At 41.2% G+C, this 20,416-nt stretch overlaps 1 protein-coding gene across 2 annotated transcripts in view; it reads right to left on the reverse strand.

Annotated features, from left to right (window-relative positions):
• sema5a (sema domain, seven thrombospondin repeats (type 1 and type 1-like), transmembrane domain (TM) and short cytoplasmic domain, (semaphorin) 5A) overlaps positions 1-20,416 on the reverse strand; it is a 133,513-nt gene that overhangs the window by 56,298 nt on the left and 56,799 nt on the right. For both annotated transcript variants that reach the window (XM_038726994.1, XM_038727003.1), the window contains exons 5-7: positions 12,317-12,379; positions 7,936-8,034; positions 80-293 (exon numbers count right to left, since the gene is read on the reverse strand). In XM_038726994.1, coding sequence (XP_038582922.1) covers positions 80-293; positions 7,936-8,034; positions 12,317-12,379 — 376 coding nt within the window. The remainder of the gene's footprint in view (positions 1-79; positions 294-7,935; positions 8,035-12,316; positions 12,380-20,416) is intronic.

Genomic DNA, 20,416 nt, shown 5'->3' on the forward strand with positions numbered 1-20,416 from the left:
TCAATATCTGTGACGGGGGGGAAGCCAAAAGATGATTTTCTCATCTGTAGTTGGACCCTAAATTTTGCCAGCCCCTCACCGTTCAGCCACTTGGAGTTGTACTGGGCGGTGCGCAGCGGTGGCAGGCCGCCCAGGCTGCGGTAGATGGCGGGGTCTCGCCCGGAGAAGTCCATGGCTGTGGCAGCGTAAAGTTCCCCGCTGGAGGTGATGAGGGCAGTGGAGTTGTGGAGTGGGTTGTAGGGACACCGAGCCATCCCGCTGATCTGATCGTGGATCTCTGTCAAATTTGTCAACTATGATAAAGAAAAAGACAAGGGTAAGGTAGGGTAAGGTTTATATTGTGAAGAGGAAAAACAGGCAGAGGGGACACAGGTGTTACCCATGAGAAAATTATTTTGATTGTTTGTAACAGGAGTATCCCTTGAGGTAAAAAAACATACCAGTAAGATGCAATACACTCGGCAATAAGATGTATGTTCTTCTTATTTCTAAATAATGGATCATTGCAAAAACAAAAAACTGCATAAAATATAGGACAGAGAATCAGAGGGCAGCATTAAAATGCAAACCAGAAGAAGTCTGGTAATGTTTTGTTTGTTCTTGCCAGTATGTAAATGAGGCAGGCCAAAAAAAAATGCTTAGTCCCATTATGTTTTGTTTGGTTTACATCTACAGCGAAACGCACCCAACAATATATATATAAGCAAAACCTTCAGGAGCAGGAAACATAATCAGAGAACGCATTTACAATCATTAGCAGTATAAAGCACACACAATAGAGCAGATGCCGCAAGTCCAATGTTAAGAAACCACCTGTTAAGAAAGCAATATAATTTATATAACAGGCTTCTTAAATAAAGTTACCCGGGGCTGCAGTATTTGGTTTCTGATGTCTCTACAGAAACACCAGCTGTTTGTCTGCTTATAACATTATTATACCACATCTTTGAAAAGCCTCTCTGACTTCCAAAGAGGTTTGATGTGAGATGCAGTCTTTCCTTCTTTGAATATGAGGCCAAATCCGACTCCCCGCTTTTTAAAAATACTTTACAGCGTGACCCTGGCTTAGCCCTGACACACTGCACTGGTTCCTCGTTAAAAAAAAATAAAAATTCAAGCCATAGCTCAGTGACTTAGCCCTGAATTCCAAAAAGGAGTAATGCATTTTTTAAATCCAATATGTAATTATATTTTATGGTGCAAAAGTAAACACAGTATACGGGGATTAGCTCATGGTTTGTGCTTCCATCCAAGTTCATCTAAGTTCTGAGGGCAAACGCATGATGCAAAGTAAAATTATTGCACTAATCTCAGGTTTTAAAATCCACAAATGATAATTGAAATGATTTTATTTGCAATTACTTTTCCATCAATCAATGTTCCAGATTTTCAACTCCTCGCTGGGTGCGGAGGACATCCAGTGACAGCGCTGCAAGTCTCAAAAGATTCATAGCTCAATCTCCCCTGTCAACAATCTGTGGACGGCTCCTCCACACAGGAGGCCAGACTCCATTCGGTGCATGTGTTGGGGAAACGGGGGACTTCTCTCACCAATTTCCCAGAGCCGGTCGATTTGGATCAAGGGGTTCTGTTAACTCCTGCCACCTCTGCTCCACCCAAACCACAACAAAACAGAGCAGCCCTGTCTGAGCTCTGAGATGAAAGCCTGGTATTGATGGGACACATTCTGTGGGCCGGAATGGCCGCTTTTAGGTCAATTGGGTCATTAAGAAATACAACAGGATGAGTGATAAATAGATAGACTGCAGTGTATCCGCTGCATTTTGAGGAAGTGGAGTGAAAGCCTTCTCTATAGTGCACCCAGCAGCTGTGCGAGGAGGACACTGAAGCGACTCTGAATGCATCTGATACAGATTTTTGGAAAGAGACGGCTCACAGGTTTGGCAGACGGCTGCGAGAGCCAGTTGGGTGCTATGTATGGCGCTACTGAGATCCTTTTTATGGCTATAGAGAGAATATTTAACTACACACTATGTAAGGACATCCATCCACAAGCTTTATATAAGCATGATTTGACATGGCTGGCAAATAACACATGCTAGCAGCTATTTGTCACGTGAGTGCAAACAGAATGAAAGAGATGTCACACTGAATTCTGGGTGTTTTGTGTCTTGAGCATTATCCCTGTCATCAGCTTTATTGTCACAAGCTAGATAATCATTGCCTCTGTCAGTGCAACAACCACCATTATCTTTATAATAACCACCTTTATTATCACCACTCTGACCAACAAAATTATAGCAATGGTTTTGAGAAAAACACTCATTTGCACTCAAGATTGATACCACTCTCATGTTTGTACGCTAATTATGAAGCTAGCCAGTAGCCGACTGGCTTAAATTAGCATTAAGACTGAAAACTGGAGGGAAACTGCTAACTTAGCTTTGTCCAAAGGTAAAATGAAATAAATTCTGCCTACCATTACTGTTTTCCCCCGTATCCGGTCCTTATGCTAAACTAAGCTAATCGGCTGTAGCATTATATTTAGTGCACAGACATGAGAAAGTCTTGTAACAGACAGACTGAAGAAACGGAATAAGCAGTTGTAAACTGGCTAAATACAGCCTCTAACTCAAATGGAATAGTTTCTTCACTCACAGTATATTAATATAGTCTCCTGGAGTTTTCCATTGAAATATTATTTGACCAATTAACGACAGGAAGTTTCTTTACAAATTTAACTTTATTTTATACCACAAACCATTTTTAAGTATAAGAATCTGTGATGACTGCAGTTCTTTAAAGTCTTTGTTACATTTATTTTAATATTGTCCTCAGACATTACACATTTTATTTACAGCAGTTGTTCTTAAAGTGAAAAGGTGAATTATTTGTTTTCACTATATTTCTTTCCATGAGTAACATAGTGCCAGAATATCTATTTTGGTTATGGGTTTCATACACTTCCTGTAAAGAACTATCTTAAAGCCAAAACACGATCGGCTGGGGATCTACCCTGGGTGTCAGCATTTCCTCTGTGGAATTGGTGGACATGACCATATCTGACCACAGATGTATTGTTTTTAGCTGCGATTTCGCCTGTTACTCATGCCGCCTCACCAAGCTCCGTGTGTTCTCGCATCTTTAATGAACAAAGTGTTTCAAAGTTTTGCGCATTCTTTAAGAGCCAAAGCCAACACCTGTCTGATTCCAACACCAACAATCTGGTCGATCACTTCAATCATATCTGCTTGTCGTCACTAAATATTACTGCTCCTCTAAAGGTTAGGCCTACGTCTAAAGCTAGTAAGCAACCCTGGATAAATGACAGCATTCGCAGCCTCAAAAGGGAATGCAGGAAAGCAGAGTGCAGATGGAAAAAATCCAGTCTCCAAGTCCATTACCTCAGTCTGAAGGATTTATTAATTAACTACAATAACATGGTTAAGGATGCGAGAACACACTATTTTTCTGAACTCATTACTACACATAAACACAATCCCAGGTTTCTGTTTAAGACTGTGGATCAGCTGGTAAACCCAACCCCTCCTTGTGCCTCAGCTGGAAGTAATGATGACTGTGAATTGTTTTTATCTTATTTTACCAATAAGGTGGTGTCAATCAGAGCCTCTATTACCCCCACTGCCTCTTACTCAGAGGTTCCTCACCAGCAACAAGAGAGTTTTAACCAGTTTTATCCCATCGACTTGTCTGAGCTTTTAAAAACAGTATCACAAATGAGAGTGTCCTCCAGCCCATCTACTGGTTGTGTCCCTGATTATTTTTAAACGGCTTGCGTGAACCCACTTTTAAAGAAACCTGGTGTAGATCCCTCCCTCCCACATAATTTTAGACCAATTTCAAAACTGCCTTTTATTGCAAAGATTCTAGAAAGAATTGTGTCCAAACAGCTGCTCACTGTACTGGAAAATAACAAATTATTTGAAAAGTTTCAGTCTGGTTTTAGGAAGTACCACAGCACTGAGACTGCCTTGCTTAAAGTCACCAATGACCTTTTAATGTCTGCTGATGAAAGTATGTGCTCAGTCCTTGTACTCCTGGACCTTAGCGCTGCTTTTGACACCATTGATCACAACATCATGTTAGACAGACCGAGGCACTGGGTTGGGATCTCTGGTACTGACCTAGAATGGTTTTCATCCTACCTGTCAAATAGGAAGTTTTGTGTGTCTGTAAACAACTATGTCTCCTCATTCTGTCCAGTTAAATATGGTGTGCCTCAGGGGTCGGTCTTAGGACCCATTTTGTTTTCCTTGTATCTGCTTCCCCTTGGACATATTATCCATAAACATGGCATTTCTTTTCATATTTATGCTGATGACACACAAATATACTTGCCCGTCAGATCCACAGACCCTGGAATGCTGAGTTCACTTAACAACTGCCTTTGTGAAGTAAAAAAATGGATGTCAAATAATTTCCTCCAGCTGAACTCAGACAAAACAGAAATCCTGGTCATCGGGTCTCAGCAGATGGCAAATCAAATACTGCCATCTGCTGGTTCCCTAGTAAATCACATTAAGCCTGTGGCAAAGAACCTTGGTGTTTGGTTTGATAGTAATTTAAATTTCGAGCAGCACACCACAAAGCTTGTTCAATCATGTTTTTATCAACTTAGAAATATAGCTAAAATTCGATCTATGTTAACTTTTAAGGACACCGAGACCATTTTACATGCCTTCATCTCATCACGCCTGGATTATTGCAACAGCCTTTTCACCTGTTTAACCCAAAAATCTATTGATCGACTCCAGACTGTCCGGAACTCAGCTGCCAGGCTTTTAACCAGAACAAAGAAATATGACCACATTACTCCTATTTTAGCTTCATTACACTGGCTCCCAGTATGTTTTAGAATTGACTTTAAAATTCTATTGATCATTTTTAAAGCTCTTCATGGCCTCTCGCCTTGTTATATTTCTGAACTTTTAGTCCCATACACACCAGCACGTACCTTGAGGTCCTCGGGCAGAGGTCTGTTGTCTGTTCCAGAGTCTCGACTGAAAACTAAAGGGGACAGAGCGTTTGCTGTCAGGGCCCCGAGGCTCTGGAACAGCCTGCCCGAGGAAATCAGGTCAGCTGAGTCAGTGAACTCTTTTAAGTCCCTTCTTAAAACATACTTTTATAGGAGAGCCTTTCCCGATCTTATTTGACTTTATTTTATCCCTTTTATTTTATTGTATTTTACTAATTTTATATAATTTTTTCATGCTCTTATCTTGTTTTTGTTTTTTTGTATTATTCTTTACACTTGTTAAAGCACTTTGTAACTTGTTTTTGAAAAGTGCTCTACAAATAAGGATTATTATTATATTATATCTCCATGGTCTAGTTTGTGTCATTTTAGGGGTCCTTGACGTGAGAAAGTTTGAGAACCACTGATTTACAGTATATTCAACTTTAACTTGTGTTTGGAGACTGAAGAGAAATATATTAAATGAATCTGTTATTTGAACTGGCAAAATACTAAATACATAAATTCAGTAATCTGTAACAAAACCAAAGAGTACACTGACACAATCTTCTCTTCAAATTATAAGAAAGCAGTTAAATAATTGATTACATTTTTATGTAAAGACATTGCCCTGGGTTCTACACTTGTTAATAACTAATAAAACTAGGGTCCCTCCCAAAAAAACTTCTCTCATCGCCACGATCGCTCTAATTATCACCATCATTGTTGTCATCATCAGTGGCAGCATGGCCAAAAGCCAGGGAAATGTACAGCTGTTTAATCTGTAACCCCCAAGCACTTACAAACTAATAGAATATTCTGCTCCATCTCTCTTGATCCATCACAGCTGATAGTTAATATGTCTGAGCGTCACTGCACTGGTGTTGCTGAGCCCAACTGATGTTTCACATAAAAGCACGTTCAGTGAGTAAATATGACAGCCCCTGATGAAATACTGCTATAATAATGTCATGACATTTCAACTATATGTATTTTCACAGCAGTAAACAGTCATTATGAGCCTGTGACCTTTGGATGCAGTGCTTTTGGACAAAAACAAATGTCATCATAATAGTAAACTCCTGCCTCCTCCTCCTCCTCTAAAATCAACCAGAAGGAAACGCAGATATTTGATATGTTCTTAAGTAAGTAAAATGCCCTGACATTTTGAATGTTGGTCTATACTTAACTTCAGTGGGCAGCGGGGCACTTGTCACAACAATAGTAGATAAAAAAAGTTTCTGAGCTGACACTTCAGTTATCAAGAAACATGGTTATTGGCAGCGTGCACTTTTGTAATAAAAATGAAAAGGATAGCAGCAAATTACAAACTGGGTTTTGTTAAGACACGAAACAATGTGTGTCGCCTTTCCTTTTTTCAAGATCCTGCTGACACACAATTCAAACTGAAACATCTGACTAAACATCCCTTTAAAACATGGGATTAAGAGCTAGAAAGAATTTGTAGGAGCATGAGAGAGAGAGGAGTGAAAACGTTGCGCCACACCAGAATTAAACATAGAAAAAGAAAAGACAACCTGATTTGATACAAAGAATAGAAGCTAAACAACTGCAAAGACTGAAGAAGGGCAAAACAGCAGTGTCTGTGTACTTGTAGGCCAACGCCTTGATTATTGGGAGTAATGAGCTTAAGGCGATATTTTGATTGCGACGTCTAAGATGTTTGAGGTAGCACGACTTCCTAAGCGACCTTAATACGATTCATCTAATTGGTCTACACCCCTGACTGCACAACAAAGGAGAACAGCCGTACAGTAAGTCCTGTGATATCAAGATCACCACTCAATCACATCTTGATTAAATGTGTTGATCAACCTTGACCTTTCCTTCTGACATTGTCAATTCAATTAATAACACTCCAGTCTTCATATTTGCAAAGTTATCAGGCTTGCCCAGCTTGAAATATCACTGTTATTCAAGGATAATTACTCTTTAAAATGTCCTCCTGGGGTAATCCGTGTTCTTTTACAGATTTTCAGTAAATAATGAGAATCAAATGTGACATATATTCCAGACAAAGAAAGAAACTAAGCAATGGCTGCTGTCAGCTTCTGATGGGAGACTCCTGAGGGACTGCTACAGCCTGCAAGGCAAGACGATCGAATATGCGCTTTGATCACTCACCCATTTTGCTCCCCCCCTACTGTGCTGTGACTGGATAGTACTTGTTACTTCGATGTGTCCTTATGACTGGATGCTAGGTGTGAGTACAATGTTGCCCTAGGATGATGATGCCCCTTCACCTGTAACTTATTGCATTAACTTTCTAGTTGGTCTTTATCACTGACACACATGGTTCAAGATTGTGTGTAATAGGTTCATTGGTTATGCTGCAACTTGACGCAAAACATGTGGGGAACAAAACTTGTGTGTGTTAAACAGTTGCCATGTGTTAAAAAACGTCAGAAACACTAGTTTTCGTTAGCATAATTTGTTAGCTTGTTTAGTTGTGTTGAAAGAAGTTATCCAGTGAAGAAGCGCATAACACTACTGAATAATGTGTGAAAGTCTAAAGCAAAGGGAAAGACACTTGTCAATTAAGGTGTTTCTTTATTCTTAAACCTTTCTACAATTCTATCTCCGAAAAAGAACCAAGTAAGCCTGTATCTGCAAAGCTTGAGTGTCTTGAACAGAGAAAGTCTTTTATTGCTATTGTTTTATATATATTTTTAATTACATATATCCTTCGTGACAAAAACTAATTAAACAACTCAGCCAGTGTGGTGAATACAAGATAACATAGCAGCTAACATGCCAGCGGTAGTGCTAGCTCGATCACTGCCTTTAGTTTGTAGCTTTCTCCCCAACATTATTATGCAAAATGACTTGCTGAATTTGCTTGGATCAGGTCATTTATACAGAGACAGACACCTTTTATTGGGTTAAAATTGGCATTCATGTGAACCTAGTCAAACAAAAGTAGCCTAGAAGAAACAAGTAGGAGGAGGCTACAAGAGAAACTCTGTTGTTATTCATACCGTTCGGTTGGTGCAGATGGGGGTGAAGGCGTTGGTTCCACAGGTAAACAGCCTGTTCCCATTCACCAGCAGCACCCTGATGTAGTTCTGGCACTCCTCCTGTGGAAACACACCAGCAAACACACATATCGCAGTTAGCAGCAGCACCATTATCTATCCATTGACGAGCAGCAGCATTAGGCAGAGGGACAAAATTACACTTTATACCAATAAATGAGACAAACACCTGCAACCACGGGGAGGGATACTTTAAAACGTGGCAAAGCTCGACAGAGTCAAATCAAGGCTAATGCCCACACGGCTTAGCCATGTCACATCTTAATTCAACAGGGACCACGTTTGGAGAGGGACCTGAATGAAGTGGAGAACAGATAAATGCAGCAGGCGTGGGAGAGGACCACTCAGGATTAGTTGAGAAAATGGCCTTGGCTTTGTTGACTAGTCAGAAAGTGTAGCCTCTCCTATGCTTCATTCATTTGTTTTTTTAGTCTGCTCTCTACATTAATCAATTCCAACAACTTTTCTCTAAATTATGGAGAAGTACATGCTCATCACTCTTTTCTTGGCTCGCTCCTCCTCTGAGGTTTTGGCATGGGTTTCTAGCAAACCACTCAGCACTTGGTTAAAAGCACACGGCAAATAAAGCGTGACAGGCAGAGTGAATGATTGATTGAATGATTGATTGCCACTGAACGTCTTGAACTCTCAACATTACCGTCTCTCGTGCAGCTTTGCTGGGGATTTCCATCACAAAACTCAGCAAATGTAACAACAACAGTCAGTTTTCATGTCAGAGAGTGGCATTTGTTTTTGTCCTAGGACAAGGTAATAAAGTCATACAGTCTCCATTTGAAAGGGGCCACGGCTGGGTTGGTGAGGGCCCCTCGTAGAAATTTAAAACCTTGTAAATCTACTATTGTCTGAGCCACTCGAGGTGCCCACGGCGACCCTCCCTCCCCCTCATCCCCCTTTCAAGGGTCTGATTTAGGAGTGGAGGGCACTGTAGGAGAGAAGAAGGGAAGAAGGGTTTTTATTTCCCCCTATCAAGATGGAGTTTGACTCGTAAAACAACTCGTTTCCTGGTGCTTACGACAACCTAAGTATGTGTGTATGTATGTGTGTAGTGACACTTGTTATGTATGCCTATATATCTGTGCTGTTTGTACTGCTCGTTGTGTACTGTATTCTTGTGTAGGCCTATATCTGTGCACATAAGTACAGGAGGGGGGGTGGGTTGTGAGGGGTCTGCATAATTAAATTCTTCTCAGCAGTTTGTTTCTATGGTAAATAACGGCATATTTAATATTTGCCCAGCCTCACAGTCTTGACTTGTTTATGAAAACTTCCTGACAAATGTTCCACGTCTGTACTGTAATACAGAAGCTGTTGTGCTTGGCTCACGCATTATAAAACAAAACAGAGGCAGCAATCAAGTGCTGTCAAGTCAATTTAACTCTCCTTTCTTCTCCCGGTTGAAATAAATCAAATACACAGGAGAAGTGCGGACGCGTGCATTAAGAGAAAAAAAAATACAATCACTTGTAAATTCACTCAAAGCACAGGCACGGTATCTGTGTAATAGCTTAAGCGATGGTATATTGCTGCGCGCTGAGCTAGGTAATAAACCATCGAAAGCCCTGTCAACTGCAGGAGAATGAAGTAAGTCTTTTAATGCTATTCTTAGTGTACATCACAGGAGCTGATCCTCAGAAGGGAACAGTGAGCAAAACAATTCGACTCTCTCAGACAGCAGCGACTCTCAAGGACTGAGGTAGCTTTGGTCTGTAATTCACAACAGCTATCTTGTGGTGGCCAGCCCATGCATGCCTATTATGGGCCCCTAACCACCTTTCACAGGAGGATAAATACACAGTGGTGCACACACACACACACACACACACACACACACACAGGGATCAGGGCTGGGCAGTTCACCTATAAGTCAAGTTCAGCTCGAAACCAGCTGTTTGGTAGACAGAGGGTTGGCAGTGAACCACATACAAAAACAGACACTTCTGCACAAAAAGAAACTTCAAAAACAATAGGAACTCCCTTTATGCAAGGTCAGTAAATAAGAGTTAAGATGTGGTTGGGGAAGCTTTTTACTTCACAACAAGTTGATTTAGATCCTTTTGAGGACAATCCCACATACAAAGCAGGGATTCCCAGTGATTTTATAAGTTAACGCTGAATTAAGAGCTCCCTTATTCTGTCAGGCTTCAAAATGTTTCATCATAACTTTTAACTTTTTTTGACTTTTGTGAGCTATTTGATTGTGATCTGTTCTCTGGAGCTCATTCAACTCTGTCTGTTAAAATGAAGGGAGATCTGTGATTCCTAATCTCTGCAGCACTGATGCTCCCATGGGAAAGTCCGACATCTGGGGCCTTCAGTTCCACTGGTAAACAACATTGATTCATGTGTTATTTTTGTAGCTTCATATCTATATTTTCTTCTACTATTAAAGGGGAGCTTCATCATCATCAATTTTACACATCAGTACCAATTTATTGTCATCTTCCAGGGCTCTTTAAAGAGCTTTGTCAAGTCTGAGACATTGGTTGAGTTGGAAAAGTAAACTTTTAGCCACGTTAGCGGCATGACTCAAGGAATCGCAATGCCTGTCAGTGGGTTTGTCAAACTCCTGACTACCTTGAAAATTGGTATTTGTATTAGTACTTGGTTTACGATCAAATACCTTCAAAAGTAATGACATACTTTGTCTGTGTTCGTAACAGGTAAAAATATTGTCTCAGAAGGTGTCTAATGCTATGTTCACACTGCGGGCCTTAATGCTCAGTTCTGATTTTTTTTTCCCCAGATCCAATTTTCTTGTTTGACAGTTCACATTATTGCTTAAATGTGGCCCATGTCAGACTTCAGTGTGAATTGTCCACGGCCTGAAAGTGACCCGCATGCCCAGAAGAATACACAACGTCACATGCAGCACGCTGTCGTACATAAGTAAACAATGAGCAACAGAGTTTAGCTCCAGTTAGCTCATACTTACTAAACCTCCCAATTTTCACGGAAGACTCCCATACTTCATTGTCCTCTCACGGGTCACATTCTCCCAAATTATGACCAGTGTTCACAACTTTCTATCCTTTTCATTACGGCTTCTGGCGCTGTACAACGCATCTGCCTCACAACTTGTAGAGCTTTTTCATTCCATCTACAACAAACTGTGACAACAGCTGCTCTACAGTGACGTCAAACTTGCATCAGTGTCCAGACTCAGGTCACATTTAAAAAGATCCGATATGTATAGGATTTGGACCACATATGAAAGTGGCCCAAATCCGAACTGGAAAATATCAGATTCCATGTGACTTAGCCTGTTCACTCTGTTATAATAAGATCAGATCTGAGTCACATATGGGCAAAAAAAAAAAAATCAGATTTGGGTCACGTTGGCCTGCAGTCTGAATGTAGCCAAACAGGACAGCAAGGCATCGAGTGCAGTTTGAACGGATCGAACGATCTTTTCATGTCTCATAAGATGCCTTCAAACTGCTCCCGTAATGGTCAGTTTTCGATGCTGCCTTTTACCCATAAATCTGTGCGCAGTAGCGATAGCTCACGAGACAACAAGCTCAATTTCATTACAAATATAAGTTTTTTATTAACTTATATATATTTTTATTTGATTTTTGAAAAGTTAGCGAAAACTAAACACTGAACGATCATACTAGCCTGTGACTATAACCAACCAAGTCAGTTTATTATGATTTCTGAGGTGTCCGATAGCCATTTGCCTGTTCAATAGTTCGCTAGCTGACGCTAGGGCTAGTGACTGACGCAAGGCGGCGTGCTGACATCACACGTTGCAGTAAATGCTGCCCTAAAAGGCAGTTTGAAACAAATGTTCATAGAGATGCCTTCACTCAAAAGTAATGCCTTCTGAGTCACCTATCTATTATGGTAGCGAGGCAGCATGGCAACTGCCTTCTGTTTCAAACAGAGCCTTTGGGTTTAGTGCTAATTCGCAAATATTAGCTTGCTCCATGCATATTAGCTTACTAAGATGGTGAACATTATACATTAAACATTAAACATGAGCATGTTGGCATTGTGAGCTGCGTTAAATGTTGTCAAATGAGAGTTGTAAAAAATATGGCTTATGTTAACATTTAGCTCAATGCGCTGCTAAACCGAAGTACAGCCTAACAGAGCTGCTTGCATGGCTTTAGACTCTTGCAATACAAATAGGGTGTTCAGTTTGAAGTATGTTTGCTTATGCTTTTACAGAAGACAAGATTTTGGTTTGCTTTATATTACATTGCATATAGAAGTTGTTTTTCTCAACCTAGTGACAAGTGTCTGATAAAGCAATATAACAGTGCGACATTTCAAATACTCAGGCATCACTTAAACTCACTTCAGATTTTCCACGGCTGAAGCAGGCTCCCTTGGTGAACTCATCGCAGTGCCACTCAGCCTCCTACAGAGTGAGAGAGAGAAAAGAAACATAAGGCTCTCAATAAACCATCAAGAAGAAGCAAACATTAGAAACATTTGGCGCCATGTCACCATGAACCACTCTGAAGACCAGTCAGGGAACCCAAACAAAAACAATACCTGGCTCTTAACTGGGGCAAAATTCCCACCTTTTTGAAGTCAATGTGATGTCTGGTGACCTGATGTCTCAGATAGCTCGGCAATAAAAAACGCCATAGAAGACATGAAAACACAGTCACAGGTGTAATAGAAACCCATACTCTGACGGGTTAGACACTCTGTCTGAAGCGCTGATATCTGGGTGCTGACTATTCTGGGTGCTGACTATTCTGGGAGGAATGGATTAAAACAGAAGCCGACAGTAGATGAATATGACATTACATCTTCACTGTACTCTCAATCCTACATACACACACTCACACATACACACTTACAGTACACAGAAGTTTATAAGCCATGTTAAATACAGGCACAGAATCCAATTAAGGTGCATACCAAGCAGAGACCTCAAGAAATGATGGGCAAGTGTGTGCAGAGCCGAATGCCATTTTGATTTATGTGTGAGGGAAAAGGAGGGATCATAAGACATAACCTGTTATTCCCTAGAGTAGGATGTCACCGTGATTTACATGTGAGGAAGAAACAGAGGGGCGCCTTTTACATTTTACAACAGGAGGGAGAGGAATAAGATGATAAAAGCCCGACCCGTCTCCTCCGAGGGTGAAGACACCAGCGTGCTCCAATTTCTGCCGTTTAATTTCAGCGTGACCTCTTGGGGGGCTTTCTCATTGAAAAAAGTTCTATTCATGAAATGAGTGTTGGCCTCGGGAAAGCAGCGGGCCACTAAGACACTTGCGCTTGTGACAGGCAGAATTAGACGTCACTGCCACCAGCGCAGTATGATTGGCAAAGAGAGGAATACTTAACAGAAAAACTGGCTGGCGCAATGATATGCTTAACGCTAAGTCATGAAATGTCTCCAAAAGTAAAACTATTCAACTTTTTTTTTTTGGCTGTAGAAATACGACTTTCCTGCAGTAATAACCTGGCTAGCGGCCAGAGGCGCATGACTTCACTCTCTGAGGGAATATAGTAAATATCTCTAACTGAAAGAGAATATTAGATTTCACCTTGTTATCAGGGCTTTTTAATGCCGGGACAAGAGCGGGAACGAAAACTGAACCCCCCTCAGCACTTAGGAGAACTTCTTTCATTTCCTCTTTGAGGAGCTCTGGGAGTTTCCTCTGTGTTTTATGACAAGGCCTTTCGCTTTCCGTCTCACTGGCTTTTGGGAGATGTAGAAACACCCGTATGTACACACACACACACACACACACACACACACAAATGCACACATAGGCAGTAACAGGAGGGAGCTTAGAGAGAGGAGAGAGCGCAGGGTGTGTGGGGCTATTCAGGGAGGATAAGATATGGAGTATTAATGGGAGCTGGCTTCTCTCTTTCTGTCTGTGTGTGTCTGTGTGTGTGTGTGTGTATGCGGGGGGGGGGTCACTTCACATTCCAGGCCAAAGCAGGCTATTCTGGGGCTCTTGCCGCCACCACAGACCCAAACCACACACATCAGCACAAGCAGCACAGCCTGCACACACAGCACCACAGCATGTCCCAGCTGAATTGAATGTGGGCGCTGAAAAGTACTTTCACTAATCGCAAGGGAAGGGGGGGGGGGGACGGGGGGGACGGGACTGTTACAGGCCTGAAACCATATTCTTTCATTCTCAGTGTAAAAATCAATCATAGTACAAAATTACAACTTGAGATCACATTAAAGGGAGCAAAACGGTTGCTTTTATCATTACTGGGTGATTATGTCATCATCTGAAATAGTTAAACGCAGATTTTCAGAATGCTACTGTACATATTCCCATCTTTAAGACATCAACTTTGTGACTACTGAAGGAGGTGATGCCATAAGCCTGTAAGTAGGGGATGTGCTGGCATCATTGACCACTATAGCCAACCTATCCGACTGCCTTGCCTCAAACGGTCCAGAGTAAAGAACAGAATCACAGCCATGCAAAGGCAAGTGCCAGTGTCATTAAGAAACATTAAAAGCTCATTAAGATGCTATTGTTCAGCCACAAGATGAATCTGTTTTGGACGGGAATGTGTCTGGAATGTGTTAAAGAATAATTCTTGGCTTTATCAGCAGAAGCTGCGTTACATAGACCTTTTTCTGTGCTGTTGTCACCTAGGAGTAACTGAAATAAAGGCTTAGAGGGGGAAACAAAGGAGATGAGAGAATAAGGAGAGAGCTGAACATGGTGGTGAATTAGCCTCAAAGGAAAAAATACATACACCATGACACTGGATAATGTGGAAAAAGGAGTGATATACAGCCGTTAAAGGACAATTATGGTTTTGTACAGCTATATATTTTCATAGTTTTGTTTTTTTGGTAATCATTTTCAGTGGGTATGATAACATTTTACTACACTACAACAAAGTCCGATAGGGCAGAAAAACATGGACGGTCAGTTGTAAACAAGCCAAATGTTTATCTAGAATGTCTAAACCAATCAATGAGCACACCTGATATGTTGCCCTCAATGCTCAGGAACGTTGGGGGGTAGAATTATCATAAGTACACTGGATCAAAGTTGAACCACTCGGTTCTGCAGGATCACGTGACACACATGGGCCCAGAAAGGCACTTTCCCACACACAATCATTTAAAGGGTTAGTGTGTAAGTTTTAGTGGCATCTAGTGGTTAAGGGTTGCAAACTACAACCAACGACTCACGGTGCATTCCCATGCTTCTTGGATCCCATTTCCAGAGTTGAGAAGTTGTTCTTCCGACTTCAGTGTGTGTTCATGTGCTCTTAAATCGGAATGTGGAATGGACGTTACTACAAAGATGTGTTGGATTAGCATTATCAGAGCATATCAACAATAGGCAGACATCTAGTTCACTTTACATGGACAGCAAACTAACCGTTATGACCATATTACAAATTACATGTTTGCAAAATATGTATATGCAGTACGTGATTTTGCACAAATCAAAGTTCTATATACTTCTTTATGTCACATGTACACATTACTTCTCTTTTTGCAATGAAAACTTAAGGAGGAATGCACCATCAGTCACCAATGTAGTTACAATTTATGTAGAGCAGTTTATCCATTTGGGCTACTGTAGAAACATGGCGGCACAACATGGCGACTTCTATGTAAGAGGACCTGCGGTGTATGTACATAGAAATGTCTCATTCTAAGGTAATAAAAACATAACGGTTAATTTTGAAAGGTCTTTAAATACCACTGAAAACATAGTTATGTATATTATATTGCATTTCTGTTAATAGATCCTCCTAAATATTACACACTGAATCTTTAAAAGGAAAATTATAAATTCTTTATGGGCATAAAGACAAACATTAATGATTCTTGTATTGTCCTAATTTTATCCCTTCAGTCCAATAAAATTAGGGAAACCCAGAATAAAAAAAGAGTTTGTTTAAAATATGCATGATTGATTGCTCCTGTTTCTTGCCATGTCGGACTTCTTTCTAGCAATACTGCCACCCTCCCAGATCTCAGCATTTACTTGGTGAGCAGAGTGTTTTTATTACCAAAAGCTATATTTGCCAAAACTACAAAAACAAGACTCACATTGTTACAAACCAGAATAATCCTATAAGCAAGATAAAGTGTGATTAAATGCAGAAATTCGGAGAGGCAGAGGGAATTTGGCACAGTCTGTAGCAGTCATTTGTTGCTTCAGGGAAGCTGAATAAAAAATAAAAAAAAGATCTGTTATGTTCCATATGTCCACCCTCTCTGCTGTCGCCTGTAATGCGTGCAATCCTCAGAGATGAACCATTGTGCTCGGACCACTCATCAGCCCTCACACTGAGGGGCTATTGTCAACACGAGGTGGGTGCACGAGAGATACCAAAGGAGAGAGTGGGTAGCGAGGGAGATCGACAGAGACAGAGGAAAGGACAGAGAAAGGAAAATAAGGGACAAAAAGACAGAAAAAAACAACAAAGAAAAAACAGAGTCCAACTTCGGAGTCAGCCAGAACAAAGGAGACAGTGTGGGCAGAGCGTAGTCACTGAGACGAGGGAGGGAGTGAGGAGCTGAATTCCAAAACAGCTCAGTTTCCAGACATGATATTGAATATATTTTGCATAAAGAGGGTCCAGAGAACACACTCGCTGCTGACACCTGTCTAGCTTTATTAAAACGACTGGCTGTGCGTCTCATTACAAGTGGACGGTGGGTTGAGAGGGAGATCTGGACAAATCCTGCCGGGGAAATCTAATCTGTCTTATGAATGGCTCATATTACCTTTTGATGCACTGGCACAATATTTGCTATTCAGACTGATGTCTGCTGATGTAAGCTGCTGAAAGATTTACACATGAAATTGGTGTTGATGTCATGTCTGAGTGAGTGTTTAGGTCTGAGTCACTACATATATCATAACCCATAAAGATATGTCAGTGTTGTAGTGACCCCCTGCTATGCATCTTACTACTTAATGCTGCTTGCACACTGCCCCGACAAACACTGACCGACTCCAACCAACACCAACTGTTGGATCAGTGTGCGCAGTCAATCGGTGTTTGTCGGTGTCAGTCGGATGAAGTCTTAAGAGTTTGACATGTCTAGTCGGGCTGGGTGGAGCTGTAGGAAGTCGGGCCAATGTTCGCCATTTTCCAACAAACAACATTCTGCGAGTGTTCCCTTTACAACTAAGTCTATATTCGCATGCAGGACATCAGCGCACACAACTTTCTTTGATGTCAGTGTAGGTTAATAAGGTGTCCATTACTCGCTCCTCTCTCTCTCTCTCTCTGTCATTGACAACAGACTGTCTGTGAACAGCCCCTCCTTCTGTGCACAATCTGAATCAGAACATGTGCTGGAGGAAGCGATAGGTCTCGGGCCGAAAAGTGATAATAGGAGCGCCTGCAGCATGTTAAAGCTGTAACGCCCAGTATCTGTACATCTACAGCTGCTTCAAACAATTCTAACGTGCAAATAAGCATCACTTTATGTCCGTGGTAGCAAAGGTATGTCTTTGTGAAATGTTTCTTGTAATGGAATAATCACAGTTGCAGTGTTTGCAGTTTATCAGGCCTGACAAACCTTTTTAGTAAAAGCAATAAAATTAGCCTATTGTTGCCGATGAAAATTGTGTTTGGTAGGCCTATGTTTAATGTCCCTTTTTCATATTTTGAAAACAGACTGTAGTCTTTATTTAACATGATTCATGGCTGGGTTAGGCTATAAATAAAATAAAGGGAGTGTCTCTCTTGCAATAACCCTCTCTTGCAAGCATTATTTTTGCTTGATCTGTGCCAACACAATCCACTTTTTTCCTCGCTGAAATATTTAGTTGCACGTAGTATTGCACTCGCCAAAAAGACAGGGTATTGCTGAATCAGTCCTTATTACCAGCTACAATACATTTAAATGGCCAACACAGCCCATACAGCCAATTCAGTTTTACACTTGCCAAAAAACTGATCCCGCCTCACTACTTGTGACTACAAGGTTCTCGAAATGAATTGATTTCAGTTATGAGCGTTATATTTGAGTTATGGCTGATTATAGCTCACCCAGTCCTTTCAACCTGTTGAAATACCTTTAAAGGGCCAATACACAAAAGTGATTGCAGCCTCGACCTTGTGACTTAAATAAGAAATAGGCAACCAAAGTCTGTCTGGTCAGTGTGAACTGACAGTTGGTTTTCTGAAGGCTGAACCAACTGCTGTCAACTTTAGAATGTTGGTGTTAGTTGGGCGCTGTCTGAGCAGTGTGCGAGCAGCGTAAGGCTTGGCAGACTCGTTCTACACATGCGCAGTAGATCGGTTGGTGCCCTGGTAGCGTTGTCTGCGTGCGGACATAAAAAACCAACAAGCCAAGCCCTTTGATGCCAATTATTTCGTCACGCAGACCCTAGCGGACGCGGAAAGTATAATCCTTGCTTTAAACTCACAGCTTCCTGAAAGCGTCCCATTGATGCTTTATATTCTATGCATTTAAACAGCCAAGTTAGAGGTTTCTAGTAATTTAATTAGTAATGCTTCCAGAGTTATGGAGGACAGTTGCTGTTTGCTACTGATTAGCAGGGCTAATTGTCTATCTGACAAAGTATAATTGCAAGAGACAGGCCAGTGAAATACAACATGTGTGACTGGAGAGCCTTTTGTTTTCTTTGGAGTCCCCTTCCTTCTTAACAACACAACAATGCGAGGGGAAGGGATGAAAAATGGAGGCACAATATACATCTCAACACCATACAGTGTCTGTTGCCAAGGGGAGCTGTTATGGATAGTGTTTTCATGTGCCAGTGCAGCAGGAGAGAGAGAGAGGAGAGAGAGAGAGAGAGAGAGAGAGAGAGAGGCTGGAGTGAATATCTACTATTTTTCTCCTCCTATGGTGCTGTATTGAATGGAGAACAATGCCACTGATCCTCCTCATCCCAGTACTTATTGACTAATGCTGTGCCACAGTGTTTCTGTTGAAACTCAGCCTCAGAGTCTGCATCCTGTTTCGATTTAGCATGGGAAAAAAGCAAGCTAATATTGAATTCTTAAATAGGGTGTTTATTTCTTTTAATTTCTTCTTACATTATCACCTTTGCTTGGGACATTGTGAATTCAGCAAACTCTTATTTTGCCTGCAAATGACACACTGAGTACCACCATGAAAATGTATAGCCTGTTGTTAGACCAGGGGTGCAAGGGTAAAGATGGAGCTAAAAATAGGCAGGGCGGATCACTGTATTAGGGTATTCAATGACGTCAAAGAACATTAATTGGGGAGCTCACAAGCAGACAGAAACACAGGGCTGAGAGGTACATCGAGCCGATTTGGCCATTCATCAGCTCTGGCAACACAATGCAAAAGTGAACACAATGCAAATGCAGAAGGGCCAATTCATCAGCATTTGTTCGCTCTCTGCAGAGGGCCATGGAAGGTGGATAATGGCAATGCCAGCGTTCACCTGCCTGCCCAAGGTTGGCAGCAGCTGAGGGCAGGGAGCTGAAAACCTGGGATAGAAGGGGCAGAAGGACAATACTGAACAGATGTGAGATATAAAGTGGCATTCACCTGTAGATGAGGGAAGGATACTGTGCTCTATGGCCGCTGTCTTTATAGCTAATTCGTTGCTGCGGGAGCTCTAAATGTCTTGTTAGTTGTGCATGCTGCAGAGTTGAGTCCTTGTCTGTTTTTTTTTTGTTTTAAAGTGGAGCAAGGAGAAAAGTATCAACCTTTTGTTCTTGACAGTGTTTTCCAGATCAGTGAGGATAAGGGTAGAGGTTGACAGGGAGAGGAAGGCCTCTTCAGGCTGTCGAGACACTGCAGAAAAAAAACTCTAAGTAACAGATATTAACTCCAATCAAGGCCATAGGAAGGGCTGACTCAAAGACTGTTCAAAGACTCTTCCACTTCAACCCCCAATTGCCTTTTACTTTGAGTACATACTTGCAAGTTCGTGTAATGTGATGAAAGATTTTCTGCTTATACTGTTTTTGATTGTTTTTTAGATAAATCTTCATATCTCTCTTACATGGCTGAACCCTTTCTAAGGCCAGGACTCAATGAGGACCAGGGGCCTCATTTATAACTGTATGTGTGCATCGGATTGACATCCAAAAGTTGCATATATACGAAACAGTGCTTACGCACTAAAATATTCGGATTCATAAAACAGTGCGCACACATGTCCAACGCCGTGTTCCCTTAATAAATCAATCAACTTAAAATTTGGCACACATGAGTTATAGTTGCCAGTCAGTGAAACGCACCTAATCAATATTATTAACTAGAGACTGCATGAAGACAAAATAAATATAATGAAGGATAAGGATGGCAAATTCTGACAAAAAAAAAAAATTTCACCCAGTGTGAGATTTAAGTTCTTGTTGGGGAGGTTGAAGCAAGAAAGATGATGTTGTTAGGTGAACATATAGTGCATTGTCATACACAGAAGAGTGTTTGTGCCCTGGAGGAACAGGGACACCAGTGCTCAACCCC

The sequence above is a fragment of the Micropterus salmoides genome, unplaced genomic scaffold, assembly GCF_014851395.1.
Source record: "Micropterus salmoides isolate LMB-PRFRI ecotype aquatic unplaced genomic scaffold, ASM1485139v1 Ms_hic_scaffold_1, whole genome shotgun sequence".
Taxonomy (NCBI): Eukaryota; Metazoa; Chordata; class Actinopteri; order Centrarchiformes; family Centrarchidae; genus Micropterus; species Micropterus salmoides.